At 37.3% G+C, this 21,258-nt stretch overlaps 2 protein-coding genes across 3 annotated transcripts; one reads left to right on the top strand and one right to left on the bottom strand.

The window, feature by feature from the left end:
• Positions 1 to 10,160: 10,160 nt before the first annotated feature.
• LOC126366405 (chitin deacetylase 1) lies at positions 10,161 to 15,378 on the top strand. 2 transcript variants are annotated; one of them, XM_050009521.1, is made up of 5 exons: positions 10,161 to 10,315; positions 11,254 to 11,389; positions 12,477 to 12,589; positions 13,883 to 14,032; positions 14,146 to 15,378. In XM_050009521.1, the coding sequence occupies exons 1-5, from the start codon at positions 10,264 to 10,266 to the stop codon at positions 15,303 to 15,305; spliced, it is 1,611 nt and encodes a 536-aa protein (XP_049865478.1). In that variant the 5' UTR covers positions 10,161 to 10,263; the 3' UTR covers positions 15,306 to 15,378. The 2 variants fall into 2 exon arrangements, with proteins under 2 accessions (XP_049865478.1, XP_049865474.1); XM_050009517.1 differs by lacking the exon at positions 12,477 to 12,589 and adding an exon at positions 12,193 to 12,323.
• Positions 15,379 to 15,805: 427 nt separating this feature from the next.
• LOC126366495 (piggyBac transposable element-derived protein 3-like) lies at positions 15,806 to 17,031 on the bottom strand. The gene is made up of 2 exons (XM_050009613.1): positions 16,437 to 17,031; positions 15,806 to 16,328 (listed from the first exon to the last, which is right to left on the bottom strand). Exons 1-2 carry the CDS (start codon positions 16,621 to 16,623, stop codon positions 16,099 to 16,101), a joined length of 417 nt encoding a protein of 138 aa, XP_049865570.1. The 5' UTR covers positions 16,624 to 17,031; the 3' UTR covers positions 15,806 to 16,098.
• Between the last annotated feature and the right edge of the window lie 4,227 nt (positions 17,032 to 21,258).

The following is a 21,258-nucleotide window of genomic DNA, read 5'->3' as shown; positions in this document are numbered from 1 at the left end:
ATCAAGCTATTCTTAGGCACAATACCCCCTCCAGCTATTCTTAGGCACAAGTACCCCCTCAAGCTAATCCTAGGCACAAGTACCCCCTCATGCTATTCTTAGGCATAAGTACCCCCTCAAGCTATTCCTCGGCACAAGGACTCACTCAAGCTATTCCTAAACACAAGGACCCACTCAAGCTATTCTTAGGCATAAGTACCCCCTCAAGCTATTCATAGGCACAAGTACCCCCTCAAGCTATTCCTAAACACAAGGACCCACTCAAGCTATTCTTAGGCACAAGTACCCCTCAAGCTATTCCTAAACACAAGAACCCACTCAATTTATTCTTAGGCATAAGTACCCCCTCAAGCTATTCCTAAAAACAAGGACCCACTCAAGCTATTCTTAGGCACAAGTATTTCCTCAAGCTATTGCTAGGCACAAGTACCCCTTCAAGCTATTCTTAGGGATAAGTACCCCCTCAAGCTATTCCTACGCACGGGTACCCTCTCAAGCTAAACACAAGGACCCTCTCAAGAGTAAATTATATTTTTTGCCATTCAAAGATACTTACTAACTGCTTACTTATTACTTGTAAGTAAGTAATCTTCTGTATACCTACGACAGTCGTACCAACAATTTATAAATTACAATTTGCGATGTTTACAATCAGTACCATGTAATGTTTCATAGCAATAATAACAAACACCTTGGTATTTCGAATAATGCAATTTAAAATCCACAACACACGTTTTTACTTCTGTCAGTTTTGAACATTGTTCATATAGACATACCTATTCAAGTGATTGAATACCTGACCAAAATGATCAAGTGTTTGCGCCTGAACACAAGTCATTACCCCTGCCTGGAGTTTCATACCTACCTGTGAATAATTTTATCTCAATAAAATCAAACACTCGAGAAAATGCATGCAAATAAAAGAACGACCAATCTCTTCGAAGGGTATTGACCACCAAGCGTCAGGTTCAGTTTGGTACTGGGAGCTTCGAAGAGGTATAGCGTGAATATGTTGCTAACTACTACCTACCTATGTTATCTACTTAAATTTGAATAAACTATTACATCATAGTTCTCAGAAATTTTAAAGCAACTATTTTAATTAATCATAGATGAAGATATGTAAATATATCCTCTAGACTAGACAATGAGTGCGGCGGGGCGGGCGCCACCAACACGTCACCTCGCAGCGCGGTAGGCGGCTGTTGCACATCATCTTCACCTTCACATCATCTGCATATCGCATGCTGACAACAACTTTCCATTCAGTTTTGCAACAAGCCATGTCATGCCATATGTATGCAGGAAAGAATAAGGACAATGAAAACAATTGTATTGTTAGCAGCATCTAAATAAATAGAGAGTTGGTGCTGCGTTTGGCGTAGATATTAGGCGTGGTGTGAAGAAGCGCGATGCAACCTGCGATAGTGAAAGCAGTGAAAGTCCTCTCCTCGGTTTAGCCGTCGCCGCGGCATTCTTTGTACTCTATTAAAATGTCATTTCCATTACCGATGCACAAATTGCCGCGTTAACCACCTTTTAGCGTTGGTTCGACGAAACCTTCTCAGCAGGAAAAGACTAAATGCGATATATTCAGCAGATGTATTCATTAGCACTGGTGTAGTACCAAAAATACATATAATACTTATTCAAAATATCGTAAAGGTTATTTCGATGGATGGCAGGAAGGAAATTATGCTCGCTGTCATATAGCAGGAAATGAATTAGAATCGAAAGAACCACAACAGTTTCTACGGGTGATATTAAATTGCTAATTTTCAGAAAGGCACAATGTCACTCGTCGAGGTCAAGTGTGACTGTTTATGCCTAAGCGTTTTTCCTGTACCGATGTAGGAACCGATCAAGGAAAATAACCGGTCGGTAGATGTCTGCATAAGTGTATACAGATATAATACCGCACGTAAGCTTCTTTTTATAGCTTTTTTGTGGCTCTTTAAGACTTTCGGCGAGTCAACAACATTTATTTTATTAATGCGAATGAATGCTATTTTACGATTATCATTTTTCATTTTCATATAATTTGTTTTCGTAAATGAAGTTCTCGGTTCCAATGGTTCCAATATATTAAAATGCATATCTACATAAATAAACTTAAGTAAGTACTCCCTTGAATTAATCCTATTGTGGTAGGCCACGAATTGTAATCTAGAAGATACCTAAACAATCCCTACTCTTTCGGCACTTACGTGATAAAAATAAATAAATAAGTACATATATTGAATTGTTATCGAATTATGTTGGGTTAACGACCACCTATATAATAGGCAGGTACTTACTCAAAGTACTAAAGTAGGTACACAAAGCACGATGTGATCCCTTAGTAGACTTCTACGACATGCTCGGAATTAATAAGCAGGACGGAACATTCTAAACATACATTTCTTCTTGGTCGTTAAATTACGCAATGAGGGACTTTCCAGGCTACGTTCCTCAAAAAAGAGAGATGGCGCTGTTCAGATTTGCCTTCGTTTGACCTTAGATAACAGACATGTGCATATTTTATTTGTTTTTGTCTATAAATGATGACCCTTATTATTACACCCAGACACAACACATCTTCCACCTATCATTTATTCTGAAAAATAAATATAATGCCACATAATTCTATACATATCTGATCCAAATATCAAGCTATAACTATTTATATAAATGCCTTTGCCACTAGATTATATTTTTGAATAATTATCTGCGAGCAATGAGAAAATTAAAATTATCACTATAAATCGGAATAGCGCCATCTATATTTTTATTGGGGAACGGAGGACCTGGAAAGTCCCTGCTTCTACAATGATTACAATCATACAATTCATATACAATAAAAATAATTATCTGGATCGACGTCGTGTATATTTGCTAGACTAATTATCAGGCACATACTTAAATCCCTTTCTACGATTTTAAGAAACTAAACAATCTTCAAAATGTTCAAAAAAATCTCTTTTAATTTTTAATAGTACCTACAGATCTAAGTTTTTTTTAACATGTCAGTCAAATATTACACAAACCTCGTCAAATATTTGAAATATCATTAATCATTGCAAATAGAAATATATACAAATCAATCGGTACTGAAGTAAACGGCCTTCGTACATAATAAGTTGTATTTACTATAGCTGGTCTATGTAGAGGCGTTGACACGGGTATATAGTACCTATACACGTAGCTGTAGGCTGTACGGTAGGTAGGCATAGGAGTGTGTATTGTCGCAAGTGAAAGGAAATATCTTGAAGGATCCTTGACTCGCGCCTACTCGCGCCCCGGCCCGCCCCGGCCCGGCGTGGCCCGCGCCGTCCGTGCATCAAGAAAGTTCTTGACTCATTTGACTTATTATATTCAATACATTGCCTAACAATGGATTAAATTAAAACCCGAAACAGATAATGCGCAATAAGTAATTGTTTTAGTTGAAACAATTAATACGTAGGTATTTCTGTATCTATTACAATAAAATTGTAGTATAAGTTTACTGCTTAGAATTTACAAAGGTTTTTTATGGCAAAACTTAAGAGAATTACTTATAAAATGTTGTTATATCTATACTGAAACGTGCTTAAGTTACTACAGGCTCTTTAAAGGTGAAGTCGTCATAAAGATTGCAATTCCAAAGTCCGTGCACAGAACTAACCTTTAAGTACATAATATGACTACAAGATACATCTTATCCTTGTATGTATGTATTAATGCAGTACTTAATGCAATTTCGATTTTCTTGACGTTAATCTGCCAACTCCCCATTGTTGTAAGTGTCTCGCACTAGTCTGCTGAAAAAAAGTTTTATCAACAAACTATTAATGTTATCGATGTAGTTTATTGTATAATACTCGGATATCGGCTGTGTAAGCTTTAATATCCTGTCTGCAAAAACCTGTAAAATTAAACACTTAATGTTATCCCTTCCCTACATGTATGTAACGTGTTTTACATCATACCCATTTTATTGTAGGTCTAGGGGGTTAAAAAGGCCACATCGAAGCAATCTCGAAAAGCAATATTGCAATTTGACATTTGCGCATATAAAAGTAAGTGCGCAATGCAAACAAATGTCAAATAGCAATATTGCTTTTTTAGATAAATTGCTTTGATGTGGCCTTTTTAGCCCCCCTTGTCTAATTCCCCTAAATTACGTTTTTGTAGATACTTATATCGTTATATTAAAACCCATTATAGGCAGCTGCCATTAGAAGAATAATAAAACACGCCTTGAAAATTCAAATGACACATTATGTGACAACATGACTAGAAGACATATAAACACAGCTGCAAGTGGGTCTAGCATGTGGGTCAAATATGCACGTAACAACTGCATATCGGTAAGCAATCGCCATTTTAAATGTTAAATCATCAAAGTATTTCGCAACAAACGCATCTCGAAAGCGCCGATGTCTGCAGTGCCGACACAGACCGATCATTGTCGCCTAAACATAAAGCATACATCTGACATTCTAATCGAAAAGTACCTAAGCTTTAATCACGTAATATTATGTATTTCAGAGTTCACTTTATTTATCTCAAGTAATTTACTCGATACTTTGATTATCGAGTTATTTTGTGGCTTACTTATAAATTATATTTTCTTCTATAGTTCAAACCCAAACAGAACAACTGGATTTGACCTTTAACCCTCAGTACTTAATCCAAATGCAGAAGTACATTTGAAGAGATAACAAAATATAATTTATGAAAGGAAAGAAGATTGGCTTAAAAGTAAGAACAGTCTTATTACTTAGTAAGATGAATGTAGGTAGTTGTTGTTGTAAAAGGTTCTCGTGGAATGTGAACGGTTGTTATTTTTAGTATTTGTTAAAGACCCTATAGTTACGAATCGCTGCGGAATGCATGACGCGTTGATGTCTTTTATATGGCGCCCTCGAACAATGTTCGCCTGCACGTTCAAAATACCCATTACATATTACATTAAACTGAAACGTTACACTAAAACCTATCTAATTTAACAACTTCAAAATATAAAGGTCATCAAACAGCTACACTACACATACAAATACGCGTACTAGACACTTAAAGGTAAATGCTTCCTGAATATAAATGATGTGGTTAGTTCATAAGCTACTAACGGTCAAACTGTAACTGTATTCATATTACTTACTTACCTATTCATAAGTTGACGGTCGAAATTTTTCTAAAAACGCTTTAATGGAGTTGTTTTGGGCTCATAATGGTGCAGTCACAAAATTAATTTTAATTTAGTTTCACAGTTGAAAAACTAGGCCCATCTCTTTTTTATTCTCATCATCTCCCTAGCGTTGTCTCATTTTTCATAGGATCAGCTGACCTAACCTGAAGATTTGTCAGGTCCGGTGATAATCATTTACGTTCCAAATGTGATTTCAAAAACAAATTCGAAAATCATTGATTGGAGATTTAGATTCGAGCTGGGATTCGAACCTGCGACTACACAGCGAGTGTCGTGCGTTCTTCCAACTGGGCTACCACGGCTTCCTCTCGACTATCTCTTTCTTACACTCATCGTAAGTAAAGGTCGGTTATATTTTTTTAGAGCTGTCAGATTAATTTAGAATTAAGTCTTGCGACAGAATCGGCATCAATGTCATGTTGAATTTTATTAAATAAAGTGCTGAAGATGTCTCTTCAAACGCAGGCAGGAGAGGTCACAGTGCGTATACGCGGGTCGCGGGGCCGCCGCCGCCGCCGGCGCAGCTGCGCGGTCCCGCCGCTCCACCGCCGCCGCCGCCGCCACCGCGTCGCGCCTCACTCGTTACATAACCCGGGCACCCGGATATAGCCGCAAGGCCACTCATCCTTCAAATCACATTTGATGCAGTCACCTCATAAAATCAAAGCCAACACATTCGTATTCTAGGTACATACATAATTTATTCTACAGAATTAGTAACGGTCCGGTATAGTATGTTTTTCGAACGAGATTCCGAGAAATGGAAACTGGTTTTAATCCTTCGAAGGTCTCTTATTATAAATTCACCATACTAAAACGGCCCTCGATATTTTCGCAACTTAATATTGTTAATGTCTGTCCCATTTTATTTTTGTATTCTTTCCACGTGTGGAAGATAAGATTCATCTCATCTGCAAGACACGGGCTTCTATGCTGTTCTGGGAGCAAATAAAAAACATAGAACACGTTCAGCTGCTTGTCTTCCCGGGCATGTCGTAAAAACCGACAGAGGGATTGCGTCCTCTAACATGATGGACTAATGTTATGGGCGATAGGCTGATCCCTTATCACCATAAGGTTCATCATATCCATCTTAGGACTTCGTATCAACAGGGGCTGCAAGTTGTTTTTGATTATTTGTGGCTCTGCCCACCCCATTTGGGATTACGGGCGTGAGTTTATGTATGTATGTATGTATGCAAGACACGGACTGCAAAATAAAAATCACAAATATTTCTTTAAGTATTAGGTAGATACATATTTGCATAATTTCGACGAAATCTTTACATACAAGCCAGCAAACCACTGTTTTACTAATTACTTTTATTAGGTACCTACTTTTGTTATTTTCATCATCATTTTATCGTCCTCTAATGAGCAAGGAGTCACATGTCAAGTAGTAAGTATCTACCTATCTAGCAGCTTAAATTATACGGCTGATGGCCACGAGATCTATTATAATAATAGTATCATTATGTTTCAAAGCGTGTTATTTTGCATTCTTGTCAGACGACACTCACTTTCAATCAAAGATGAACCTGTTTTATGTACTTATTCAAATTTATGTCAATGTCACATATAGGTGGCAAGAAAAGATACGGACGTGACCCGTGAATACCTACCGTAGTGATTTAATTAAGCACTCAAATATCATTAAGTCTACTACTAAAGCTAATGAGCGAGTTTTCCGTGGCTATAAGTTCAAGGTTTATAAAATTAATTCCTATTACTAACTACTTTATGTGTCCCAACATTTTATTAAGAATCCTAGAGCAAGCTGAAAAGAAAACTACTGCTGGGTTGAAAAGCTTAGAAGAGAGGAAAATTTGACCATTTTGTAATACGATTAGAAGTCATACGACCAGACAGCAGGCATCTCGCCAATATCTCTGTGATAATAATATCTAATCCAGCTGGGTCAAGGATCACAGAACCAAGTACAGTCGCTCATCGACCCACTGTGACATTTAAACCTAACATTTTTTCACTATGGTTTACAACTTTCAAAGGATCGCCTTGACTTCGACTTCATCCTCAAGTGTGAAAGTACCAGAGTGTCCCTCATCGTGTATAAGTAAATTTTTATTTTCCCATTTACTTCTTTGAGGAAAGTATCGTTAGTAGTGTGTGTGCCACAAACCTACACTTTGGTGATCTTCGTTGATGAAACTTACCGCCAATAAGATGCTTTTAACTGCTGCTTAAGACTTTAAAATCAACATTGTGTCCTAGTATGTGTTTATGCACCCTGAGAAGTATATCTTATTTCAAAATACGAGAGCTTCTGTAAAAATATTAATATATGCGGAGGTCAATATATTGACTTTAAATCCACTTGACGATGCTTGTTAGCCAAGACTAATAAATTAATCTTAACACTTGAAATGTACTCGGGTAAGTATAATATTATTATAACTAGGTTAATTTATTAATCGATTCAAGTAAATATTAACTCAAGCCTTCTTAATCTGAATAATAATTTTACCAAATATGTTACTCACATAATATTTCTAACTAGTAAATGTCACCAGAAAATATAAATACATTAGCAATTTATAAATAATAATGAATAGTTGTTGCTGTCCTAAATGAAACTGGTATTTTGGTTACGAAATCATTTTCTTAACCAAACGTAAAGTTATAACTATGTGGCTAGATTTATCGAAACGTTAAAATTTATCGAAGACGTCAAACTCACACGAAGCTGTTGCGATATTGGATGGTTCTCAGAATAAAAATCGACATTTGAATATAGTGCTCTCAGAGAAATTGTAGTTATGTAGAGTTATATAATTTATTGCTGTAATAAACTGGCCTCTCTATCAGAATATGATCTCAAATCACGATCCATTTTTTTGTTATGTGCTTAATTGATTCTGTGATTATTAGTCGATATAGAAATAGGAAGAAGATATAAAGTTTTGACTTTTTAAGGAAAATATCGTAATAATAATACCTATGTCTCCGATGCAAAGATCACCATTTTGCAGTTCTCTGCTAATCCTACAATGTGACGATATCCTACATATTGTGACAGAGTGAATGCTCCCCTATCGAATGTGTGGACATTCCAGTATCTACATCATTTGTTCAAACCGTCAAGACTATTAGGTACTTACCTTGCTACTTACATTTTCATAATATGTGCTTTAAAATTATAACGCATTAGAAATAAATGTAGCCATTACCTGTAATCACTTGGTAAACCGCCTTTAACATAAAAAGCGAACCTCAACGAAAGTAAAATCGTGATTAAATAAATACCAACCAAGTTCATTTGTTTTTTCGGTATCTGGTTACTTTTGCGTCATCGTTGAATTAAAAGGACTCGTCATTATACGTCAAAGTAGTGAGAATTTTTTGGCTGTGTTGTAAGAAATATACATATTATAACAGATTTTTAACCTTTTCGTGACACTTACCGTAAGTAAATAAATTTTAAATTATTTATATCCGTTTGTGTATAATTTTAGTAGTTACTAAAAAGTAAATGTTATACCTTGTTCAACTGTCCAACGGTTTGATAACATTTAAATGTGCAATCAATTGGAAATGATACCCAACTGAACTGTGGTTTTCCTGAAACCGAAAATTTCACAAAATTAAAGAAACTAGTAACCAATATTTTTTAACGTTTCCATTTTCCTCAAATGGCATTCACTACTTGATCGTAGAAAATGTTACTAAGTGCCTCTTTTTTTTAACTTTTGCGTGCACAAAAGTTCTAACTTATAAATTTTTGCGTTAACAACTTAAGCTACGCAGACGATATGGTGCTGCTGGGCCCAACGGCTGGATCCATCAGAGACTTGTTACAAGTATGTGAGCGATATGCAGCTAGCCACGGACTAGTTTATAATGTTAAAAAAAGCGAATACATGATCTTTGAAGCCGCCGGTAAACATATACAGTACCAGCCTGCTATCACTCTTAATACTGTACCGCTTAAGAGAGTAACTCAATTTAAATATCTGGGTCATTATGTTGCTGCGGACAGAAAGGATCATCTAGACGTGGATCGGGAGCGTAGAGCACTAGCGGCAAGATGCGGCATGTTGGCTCGCAGGTTTGCCCGTTGTAGTAAGGAGGTGAAGATTACGCTTTTTAAAGCCTATTGTCAGACCTTCTACACGGGGGGCTTGTGGACCAATTGCTCGCGAAAGGCACTAGACGCTCTGCGTGTACAGTATAATAATGGTTTTAGGATGCTCCTGGGATTGCCTCGATATTGCTCAGCGTCGGGCATGTTTGCTGAAAATCGAACAGACGACTTCTTTGCCATGATAAGGAAAAAGACCTCATCCATTCTAACAAGAATGTGGGACAGTCCCAACAGCATCCTACAGATGGTTGCTGCTAGGTATGACTCGCCTGCACTGAAACACTTCATGAGGGTTTTAGTGAGGCAGTCGTGATTGATTGTATATAGGCCAATATAGTTTAATAAGGTTATTGTACTACTAACATAGTTGTAAGTTTTATTTCTGTAACTAATAAGTGGGCCTACGTTGCCTAATTATGGTAAATACAAATAAATAAAAATAAATAAAATAAATAAATTTGCTTGAAATAAACCTAAAAGCTAAAACTTTTAATTTTACTAACAATCGCAAATTCGTTAATTCTTATTCATAATATAGTTATTTAGATAACCATAATTCAATTTATAGTCTTTACTGGCTTTCGTCACAAGAATTCCTGACAGTTTATAGCCACTATACTTATTTCACTTTAATAGGTTCTTAATTTTAATTGCATATCTAATCTAAGTCTAATTTCCGAAGTTTATGACTAGACAGTTAACAATGTTTTTGCAATAAGGACATTAATTAATGTCCAATTGGAAAAGAAAGCGAGTGATTAATTGGATGTGCTGATGATCATTGTGCATTGTTCCCGGTGACGTCAGTAGTAGATATTAAAAGGTGCTCCACCGAGTCTACGGTGTATAGTGGAGGCGGGTGCAGGTCTGTGAGCACGGGCGGTATCTGCGACCCGGCGGGTTATATAAATAGGTGAAGAGGGGCAGCGGAGACCTCTTGCACTTTCTTGGCGGCGCGCGACGTAGCGCCCAGTCCTCGGCGAGCAACATGGCTCGACGCGCGTACTTGTGGCTCGGACTGCTGGTGCTCGTCTATTCAAGTGAGTACCACATTTTATAAACGTTCCAAAAAAGAATAAAAACCCTCGTTTGAATCGAAATTATGCAACATACAAGAAACAAATAGTAATTATTTTAAATTGCGTAATATTTTTGAAATAAGCTTTTTTGTTATTTCAAATTTCAATATTAAAATAAAAAGTTCCAACGCTAGTTTATTACAGAAGTCGGTAACCAACTGTTGGTTGTAGTAGGCATATTTCTTTTAATAAGTATTTTTTTTTTACTTTTCGACATTTTCGCGCGAAAGGTAACTTAGCCATTTCATTAGATGAGTAAATTTGATGAGATTTTGTATTTTTATGTTATTTTTTTTATATTAAGTGATAAGTACTTAAGTTAAACTTAGCTGCCCAGTGGGACGTAGTGCCGGCTACCTACGTGGCTCGTTTACTATGACCTCGATTTCTTTTCAACTTTCAATGCCGACTTCCAACTACTTACGGAATGGCTGCAACTGCAGGGTGTATTTAATTTACTAGCTTACAAAAGTAGCAACTTTTTAATGCGACAAGATATCAGTCAGTGTAAATATTTTATTGTTTTTTTTACTGAAAGAGGCCACGAGAATTTGGAAACTCAGTTTTGTAATAAACGTAATTAGCGAGCGAAGGCAAAATATAAGCCACGTATAAGTAATGCGCGGAACGGCATTCAACGTCGCAATGAAACGGTACTACATTCCTTCACCCGCAGTGTTGTAATCATTGCTTACGGTGCGCTGCGTTACCTAATAAGCATGTTAAGCCTGTAGGTAATACGCCTTGTTACTTAAGAACAATTTTCTGGTTCTGCGCCGTAAATTTGTCACGATGGAGCTTTCAGGCACGAATGAGCAGCATGAATTAAAGTGCGGGTGGAACTAATTTAACGTACAGCCGTATTGGTAGACGTATTAAAAGTGAACGTGTTATTGCAGTCAGCGGCGAGACACGAGTGAAACGGCAAGATGACGACGGAGGAGACGATGTGAACGCCGAGCAGCTCTGCGAGGGCCGGCCCGCCGATGAGTACTTCCGACTCACCACCGAGGGCGACTGCCGCGATGTCGTCAGGTCAGTCCACCCCAACAATGTTACAACAACCACCCTTCCATCTCAATAAAGTTCATCTCTACACTTTCTTTCCTGTAATATATAAGCTCAAAAAGTTCTAACCTAATAAATGGCAGGAATATTTAAAATTCTTCCATAAAATTGAACCGAGCTTAAATGCCAATTTTATATTTAGCATTACGAAACTTTTAAAGATACAATCTTAATATGTTGTTTATGTAAAGTAACTTAAGTATCCAGTTTAGTATGCAAAGTCACGACGACGTCGAGACTTGTGAACGGAAAAGTCATCGTGTCACGTCGTGCATGTTAGTCGTGACCCGCGCGCCGCGGCTGCACTAGTTCTCCGAGCAAAAAATATACAATTTACACTTTACTTTTTCTTTTTTCATAATATATTAATAGACGTAAGTATATTGAGTCACGTTTAATAAGTCATTGTTAGTTTTTGTCGACTTTGATAAATTGAATGCTTGTACTCGTAGAACTAACTTGAAACTCTAGCTATAAAAGCGCTATCGCGTCATACGTAATGAAAGAAACATGATATCACATAAACAATGACTTTTGTTTTTACTATTTCCACAACACACAGGCCTTAACTCATATAGCAACATGTCTTAGCCAATACGAGTAGTAACTACGCTACAAGAGAGCTGAAACGATTTATTTACAAGAGTACCGAGGGGCAGTGGTACATGGACAGTTGCATCTACACAGAACTGGTACTTTTGGTTTGTTGTAACGTTATAACCATTGTCAAATGGTGTTGTGGTTGGTGTTGAGAGCATTGCTGTGTACAGGTGCGACAAGGGCGGCGAGAACGGAGTCACCAGGCTCGCCTCAGTGCGCTGCCCCGGCGGCCTCGCCTTCGATATCGACCGTCAAACCTGTGATTGGAAAACACATGTTAAGAATTGCGATAAACTAGAAAGTAAGTTTCGCCGCCGGAGGGAGTGGCCGTGCGGAGGGCTGGGTTTCCGGCATGAGCCGGTTCTATCGGAAAACAACAATGTCACTAGAGCCTTCCGGACGTCCACTTCCTACCAATAGCATTTAATTTAATGTGAATTTCTTATGAACGCAGGTGCACTAGGTCAGGTCTTAAACAGATCACTTGCCCGTCTGGACTGGCTTTCGATCTCGATAAACAAACCTGCGACTGGAAGGGTAAAGTGAACAACTGTGACAAACTGGAGAGTAAGTGCCGATACAGAGTAATTCGCGCGTAGCGAGCAACCGGGCTTGGGTGAAGGGGCCGCGTCGCACCGCACTGTAGATTAGGTGTCTTGCATGAGGCCCCGGCCGGAGCGCCGCACTCCGCCGCGCCGCGCCGCGACCGCCCAGCATTAACATTCTTCATAAGTCTCTATTACTTATAATAAAATGATATACTTACCTCCTAAGTATATTCATTTACTAAACGGTATCTTTGTTATTACATACTCTAAGTACTTGTATAAATTTTAAATAAGTACTTACTTATTAAATTACATTTTCCGATGTGGGCGTAAAATGAAGAAATGTTGGTGTTAATACAAAAATATATGTCCAAAACTAAAGTCGAATGAGCGAAGTGAAAACATTTTAAAACTTTCTACACTTTGCCTGTCGACATTGTTTGACTAGAAAACGGTCCTTTGCACTCGGAGAGGCAATGTAAATTATTCACATAAACACTACACAATTCTCTTTTCCTAATACTAATGACAATGCTTTTATGCTTTGTGACCCTGACTGACGTCACTAAATATGATTCTATAAAGCACCTAAAACTAACATTCGGAATAATTAGTAAACTACTAAGCCACTTTAAAACATTTAACATAATAAATTAATTATTGTTATGTATATACACAAATCGCTTAATCTGTAGATAACACCAGAAATCGCTTTTATTGTGTAATATATATTATACTTGGTATTTCGTTTTAATATATGAACAACTAATAACTCATAACGATATCTGCAATTTATATTTATTGGTTGTTCATAAAAATAATATATATTTACAGAACTTCTTTCCAACTATGAAAACTCCATTGAACTTTTATAATATGTACTAGCAATATACGATGTCACTTAAAAGTTACAATGAATAACCTGCACTATCTTCATCATTCCAAAAAGTTTGCTCCTTAAGCCTTCCCATGTCTTTATCATCACTTAAATTTCTATTAATAAAATAAAATGTCTTCTCTGTTCTTTTCTAGTATCTTCTTTACTAATTATTCACAAAATCACCGCATACCCAGATTGTTTACATTACAATGTTTCTTTACTAAAGGTATAAATTAGTCATTCTGTCATGCTTTGCAAAGTTTCTTTCTTCTCTCTATTCCTTGTTTGACTCCCTAAAAACACTTTCACAATTGAACGTCACACAGACGGAGCCAGAAAGATAGTAAGCCAGACACCTGCAAAATGACCAAAACGCACTTGTCCATAAATAATTCTATGAATAGGTATTTATTTTTATTACCAATTTTCCAGAACCCCGCAAGATTCTACCTATCCTGAAAACAGATGAGCCTATTTGTCCCGAAGGAAAATTAGCTTGTGGAAGCGGAGACTGCATCGAGAAGGAGCTGTTTTGTAACGGCAAACCTGACTGCAAAGATGAATCGGACGAGAACGCTTGCAGTAAGTATTGTATTTGTTCATGTGGCTCAGTATTGAAGTCGTTTGGAAATTTAAAACAGACTCAATACTTCTTATTTATTTGCTGATGTCGTAATGTTACGATATTGTTGCAGCGGTCGATGTCGACCCTAACAGAGCCCCGGATTGCGATCCCAACCAGTGCACACTGCCCGATTGCTTCTGCTCCGCCGACGGTACCCGCATCCCGGGCGGCATTGAGCCAAACCAGGTTCCTCAGATGATCACCATCACCTTTAACGGTGCGGTAAATGTTGATAACATCGATTTGTACGAGCAGATTTTCAATGGAAATCGCCATAATCCCAACGGTTGCCAAATTCGTGGTACATTCTTCGTATCTCATAAATACACTAATTACGCGGCTGTGCAAGAACTGCACCGTAAAGGACACGAAATCTCCGTGTTCTCAATCACTCACAAGGACGACCCTCAGTACTGGTCGGGCGGAAGCTACGACGATTGGTTAGCTGAAATGGCCGGCGCTCGATTGATTATTGAACGGTTTGCCAATATTACTGATGCATCAATTATTGGCGTACGTGCCCCTTACCTACGTGTCGGTGGTAATAAGCAATTTGAAATGATGGCCGATCAATATTTCGTTTACGATGCATCAATTACTGCTCCACTTGGCCGCGTTCCTATCTGGCCATACACACTTTACTTCAGAATGCCACACAAATGTAATGGTAATGCCCACAACTGTCCGTCCAGAAGCCACCCAGTCTGGGAAATGGTCATGAATGAGTTGGACAGAAGAGACGACCCGACTTTCGACGAATCGCTGCCTGGTTGTCACGTTGTCGACTCTTGCTCAAACATCCAGACCGGTGAACAGTTCGCGCGTCTTCTGCGCCACAATTTCAACCGTCACTATTCTACCAATCGCGCTCCCCTAGGTCTGCACTTCCACGCGTCATGGTTAAAATCAAAGAAAGAATTCAGAGATGAACTCATAAAGTTTATTGAAGAAATGCTGGAGAAGAACGATGTCTACTTCACCTCCTTAATCCAAGTAATCCAGTGGATGCAGAACCCTACCGAATTATCTTCGCTCAGAGACTTCCAAGAGTGGAAACAAGAGAAATGTGACGTTAAAGGTCAACCCTTCTGCTCCTTGCCAAACGCCTGTCCTTTGACGACCCGGGAGTTGCCTGGAGAGACACTTCGACTATTCACTTGCATGGAATGCCCCAACAACTATCCCTGGATATTAGATCCTACGGGAGAAGGTTTCAATGTTAGGAAGTGATCTCTTTAAATTATATTGAAAAGACTGTAGGTATACATGTAAATAATACTCAATAAATATTAATAATAATGCAATTTAACCCAGTTACTCCTGAAACTATTTATGGTCTCCGGATTTCGTAATTTTTCAATATGTGTTTTATTGTGGTGCCAAAGTCTTCGGAAAAATAGTGAATAAAATCTATCTCTTCTGGGAAAGCGGGAAAATCATGGCCGTTTAAACGCCCAGTAGGAATATCCACTACTAACATACACAAGGAAATATAGCTGTATTAAAATACAATTTAAGCTTTCTTGCGCACTTTTATTTGCAACATAAACATTTTAACTGTAATATGATAATATTTCTACTATTCGGCAGTGTGATGTGTAAGAAAACATGCTTTGGGGTGCAGAGAAACAGTACATTTTTTACAAAAATAATTAGTTTTTTTCTTGCATACAGCACACCTCAGCTGATTTTCTTTATATTCCACCAGATGCGCTCCATTCTGTCATAACGGGACGTTTCACGGTAGTTTCTTGACGTTGGACGTGGACCACGCTTTTCCGTTTTTTGATACGTCACCAGAGTTCTCCAGTAAGCTTCTTGCTACCGCCCTGCGATAAGTCAGATGATAATATTCGCCACTATCAGCCTTGTACAACTGCCAAGCATTGTGAACAGCCATGTCGAGGCAATGACACAGCAATGGAAAATACCATTTTCCCCCCTGATGCTGGTCCTATATTTTGGTCAGCTCAATCTCGATTTTTTGCCCCTCTAGGAATCTATGTGCATTGTGACGATTCCTTCACTGATATTTTTGATTACGTGGCACTGTCACGGCTATAAGAGGTGTATCACATTCGGTAGGTGCAGTGACATTTGATATAGTCTGTTCCGGGGGATCCGCAGCTTCATCAATAGATACAATGCCTGTACATCTTCTTTTGGCTATCGTAGACAAAGGCAATTCATGTTCAATGTCAAAAGATTCGTCGTCTGAATAGATCAGGTCCGCTTGAGCTTTCAGCTGAGAACCTGAAAAACCCAACAATTTGAATCAATATATAAAAACTAATAAATAACTGTGTAATGGTAATAAATGTATTATGAACAAATGTATAACTATTTCGCTTACTAGCTTACCTAGAAGATTATGCCAAGTTACAACTTCTTCGCCTCCAGAATCCTCATCAGTTACATCAGCGTTCGCATTTTCAGGTGGTAAAATAGCTACGCCACTTGGTAATTGATCGTTATCGTCAATACACTCCAGCTCTTCGATAATTTCAATCAATCTCAACGGTTTCATATAGCGCGGCCTGAAAAACATAACAGACGTTGATTCTCCTACTGGGCGTTTAAACGACCATAAACTTTCAAGATCAAAATTGATATAAAAAACTCTTGTAAGATACTTTATTTTCCATTTCTTGACTAATATGTACTTACGTCTCAATAAAGCTATAAGTAATAAACAATAATATCTCGAAAAACTAATAAAAACTTACCTCTTAGAAGCCATATTTCGAAATATTTTATTAACTGTCACTTAAAACCGCAAAATTAATTGAAAATAGGCACACAAATAGCATTAACAAGTTACTGTCATGAAGTTTAATTAACACTAAGGAGAATAACGCAGAGATAACTAGGGTAGAAAACATTAATTCTACAAATAATCGAGGGTAGATTTGATAAGTATTGGCGGGCGTTTAAAAGGCCAGTAGGGGAATCTGGGTTAATATTGAATCTGTAGCAAACGTCAACTTAAGTGGATATCGACGGCTGATTGTAAAATATCTACTTCATTGTACAAAATACATATAGTAAACGAGTTTGCTGAGTTGATGTTTGAAGCAAATGAGTCACATATTGCCTTTACCCTTTTTTACTGCAAAGAAAGATGAAGTTGGAGTTTCAATAAGTACTTTAAATTTAGGATATACTTAAAACTTATTGACAATAAAAAAAAATAATTGGAGCCATTGTTTATATTTATTTCTCACCTAGCAAATACTTACTCATAGATATCATTCACGACATGTCGGACGACGCTCAGTGGGTAGGCCCGCTACAAGGTGGACCGACGATCTGGTGAAGGTCGCGGGAAGCCGCTGGATGCGGGCAGCGTAGGACCGATCGTTGTGGAGATCCTTGGGGGAGGCCTATGCCCAGCAGTGGGCGTCATACGGCTGATGATGATGATGAGATATCATTCTAAGACATACCGCGATCGGCGGCCGATAAGAAAATAGCCAGCCGATAAGAAAATAGCCAGCAAAGTGTTTTGCGTGCTATACACAAGAACCAAATTTTATAGAGCAAACTATAAAGCCATCATCTCCTAAGCGTTATCCTGTTTCTCACGGGGTCCGCTGACCTACTCTGAAGATTTGACAGGTCCAATTTTTACGGAAGCCACTACCTGTCTGACTTTCAAACCCGCGAAGGGAAAATCAGGCCAAAAAAATATTATAGGTAAACGGTACCTCCAAAACGCATTTCACGAAAATGTGGGTTTCCTCACAATGTTTTTTCCTCCACCGCTGAACACGTAATAATAAATTATGATCTAAACATGGATTCGGAAACAAATTCGAAAATCATAGGTTTTAGACCCGTGCTGGGATTCGAACCAGCGACCTCAATGTGAGACTCAAGCGTTCTTCCAATTGGGCTACCACGGTAGATGCAAATTATGAAGTAAAACAACAATTATAAATATCAGCTATGAAAATAAGAATCATCACCATTTCTAAGTACAAAACTACTAAGATCAAACATCTACTATGATCTTTTGATAAAGGGCTATGAACCTTTCTGGCATATCTCAGTGGCGCCACCTAGCGGATTTTTTAAAACTGCGGCGCACGATGAAACCTGTGCAAATCGATAGGGGACACTTGTCTGAACAAAAAAGCTTTAATGGACCTATGCTCTAAAGTGTCACGTTTTCAAGATATCTAGCTTGAAAGTTTGTATGGTAAAGTAAAGTGTCGTATGGATAAATCGATTTTACTCTTTATCTATATACAATCGTAATATAGTGACAAAGTGATTGATTATACATGAAACATTATTTAATATACATATTTTTATCTTATTGAAAAAATGAAATTAATAAATACTTATTTATTTATTTATTTATTTATTTATTACTTGCAACAACATTAATGGTTTTTGTCTTTGCTACATTATATAGGAAGTACATAGGTACTTAACTGTGCACACCTTATCTAAGGTTACTAATTGCAAACTGAGTTTATCAGTTTGTGTTATGTATGATATAGGCGTCATTTACTCCTTAACTTGATTTTACTTGACACAACGACAGGATCTAATGAAATATAAAATAAAGTTTACATTTTTATATACGCAATGCGTTTAGTGCGGCATCATTAGTACTCGTTAAAAAGCAGAATTCTCTAAGTTTAAGAAATCTGTGTAAGAGAAACAAAATGGTGTACTTATTAACTGCCATTTTGCTTTCTCGTTTAATTCCAGGAACTACGAAAATGAAGGTCCTTTGTTTAAAGTTGCACGAATTTCTTATTTGAACATTGCAAAAATTAAAAATCTCAGTATGCAGTGTATCTGGTATCTATATTATAGTCCCTGGTCAGTATAATACATAAAATGACAATGTATAATTCGGCTCCTTTCTCAATCGTGCTTTTCATAATCGAAATGACATATGAAAAAAATTCGTGTATGGAAATAATATATCCTACTTTATCGAAGCTCTCATTATGTAGCGTCTTAGACGAAGTGTAATCAACGCAAAACATTTTTAACAGAAAGTCGTCAACTTATCTCTATTATAATTAGCCAGAGATAGCTCTTACGCCAAGCGTATCACTTGTGTATCAGACTTACGCTTTCAATAGATTTTATAGCCAACTATTACCACTTAATTATGTATAATAAATGATATTTGCATTTTTTTGTAACAGTAGAGAGTAATCAGTTCATATTAATGCAAGCACAACGGTAAGGCTGTTTTTTCATCTGACATGTGCTACGTTGCTAGGTTTAATATCCACCAATCAGATAATTGGGTCTGATTCTGATCGGCACAATGAACCCGATTGTAGGGTATGCAACGTAGCATCTAGCATGTTACTGGTGGAAACGCAGTCTAAATGTGACGTACTTACATCATTATTGATGGAACAGTATTCTTATCGTTTCCAGCTAACTACGCAATACCGAATATGCCACATTTAAAAGAGGAAGTGAGGATTGCTTGCGCCCTAATAAATGCCTTTGGAAAACGGGTGACAGATCACCCACTCAACGATAATCAACGAACGATAATCAACGAAATAATCAACGATATATACAGCACGACGCCCGAAACTATCTGTGCGAGTTTGTAATACAAAACAATTTAAATCAACGCAGAGCCGCTTTCCAAGCTATAAACTCAAGTGAAGGCTTTCAACAGTTTCCCATCTTATCATATGAGGATCTGTTAATAATGTCTCTGGGGCCGTATCAAGTGACGCAGGCAAGAAGCTACTATGGCGAACACCTAAAAGAAAACGGAACGTTTTTCATTGAAGTTTATGAAGATTTTGAAGTTGACTATAATTTAAATCAATACAACATAGTAGTTTGTGATCCTTGGCTGACAAGAGCTAAAATACTCTCGAGGCACCAGAGCAACAGAATTTATTTTGTATATATCTTGCTAAATAATAGTTTGAAAAACAGAAATAAACTTGTCGGTCACTATTGCAGCTGTATAGTTGGAAAACGGACACTCGGGTGCTGTGCTCATGTCATGTGCATAGTTTGGTATATGGGATGGGCTCGGCACCAAGAAATTCAACCCCCTGCTGCCTTTTTAGATCAAGTTATTATTTCTGATGAAGAAGAAGATTGATTATTTAAGAAGACTGATATTCATTATCCTAATAGGTACGAATTTGTATAAAAAAAGCCTATTTGTTATAAGTATATACACTGTATGTATTCAATAACAATTAGTATTGATTTCATTTTTAAGCAAAATATAAATAACTATATGACTACTTTTACGATGTTTTATTTCATACTTATAAAAACACAACTAAGAAAATCGATGAATAATTGAACAATGTGTTCATGTAATATGATTGTTATGAACTAAACAGCTTAAGGTCCCGTTGCATTGAAGGCACACACCCCATTGGTGTGTCTATACGAACTAGGTATGTTCCATACACTGCTGTAAAGTAAAGTAGTCTTAAAAGCGAATTTTCACATCCCACCTGCTTTCACTGTGATTAGACATTTAAGCTGCCTTTCATTGAATAAACATAAAAACTCAAAAAGTGTGAAATTGTTAGACAATCATAGCAAATAACTTTGAGCGTGATTACCACGAGAATAAGTCATGAGCTGTACATCTCACGACTCGTTTCTGGATTTCTTTTAAGTTAAGTATACATAAAAGTAAGTTATAGATATTTATTTTAAGTATCTATTTTCTATTTATTTATTTTTCAATAAAGTATATATGTGGTATATTAAACACTAATATTCCATGCATAATCACTTAGTCACTATATTCCAATTGCATATAAAAGTAAAATCGATTTGTTCATACAACACTTTTCGGAACTTTCAAGCTAAATATCTTGAAAACGTGACGCTTTAGAGCATAGGTTCATTAAAAGCTTTTTTGTGCAGAAAAGTGCCCCCTATCGATATGCACAGGTTTCATCGTGCGCCGCAGTTTTAAAAAATCCGCTAGGTGGCGCCACCAGGCTATGCCAGCCTCCATAGTGAAATGTTCAATGCCCTTTACTTGATGCTATTTGATAAATTACTATAAATTAGAACCCACATTTTAAAAATGTATTCACAATAAAATAATGATTTACTTAGGTATAAAATTGATACATAAATATACTACAGCGCTGCAGTAGCAGGCCAGCGTCGCAGTAAATATTTGAAATTCGCGGGTTTTCTTTCATAG

Source organism: Pectinophora gossypiella, chromosome 1, assembly GCF_024362695.1.
Source record: "Pectinophora gossypiella chromosome 1, ilPecGoss1.1, whole genome shotgun sequence".
Taxonomy (NCBI): Eukaryota; Metazoa; Arthropoda; class Insecta; order Lepidoptera; family Gelechiidae; genus Pectinophora; species Pectinophora gossypiella.
This window is presented reverse-complemented; position numbering and strand designations above follow the sequence as displayed.

What these genes read in the sequence shown, in the direction of transcription:
- LOC126366405 (XM_050009517.1), top strand. Translation starts at nt 10,264, where the DNA reads ATGGCTCGACGCGCGTACTTGTGGCTCGGACTGCTGGTGCTCGTCTAT. An exon ending in GCTGGTGCTCGTCTATTCAA is followed by an intron (nt 10,316 to 11,253) that starts GTGAGTACCACA and finishes GTGTTATTGCAG; the next exon opens with TCAGCGGCGAGACACGAGTG. An exon ending in ATCGGACGAGAACGCTTGCA is followed by an intron (nt 14,033 to 14,145) that starts GTAAGTATTGTA and finishes ATATTGTTGCAG; the next exon opens with CGGTCGATGTCGACCCTAAC.
- LOC126366495 (XM_050009613.1), bottom strand. Translation starts at nt 16,623, where the DNA reads ATGTTTTTCAGGCCGCGCTATATGAAACCGTTGAGATTGATTGAAATT. An exon ending in AACTTGGCATAATCTTCTAG is followed by an intron (nt 16,329 to 16,436) that starts GTAAGCTAGTAA and finishes TGGGTTTTTCAG; the next exon opens with GTTCTCAGCTGAAAGCTCAA.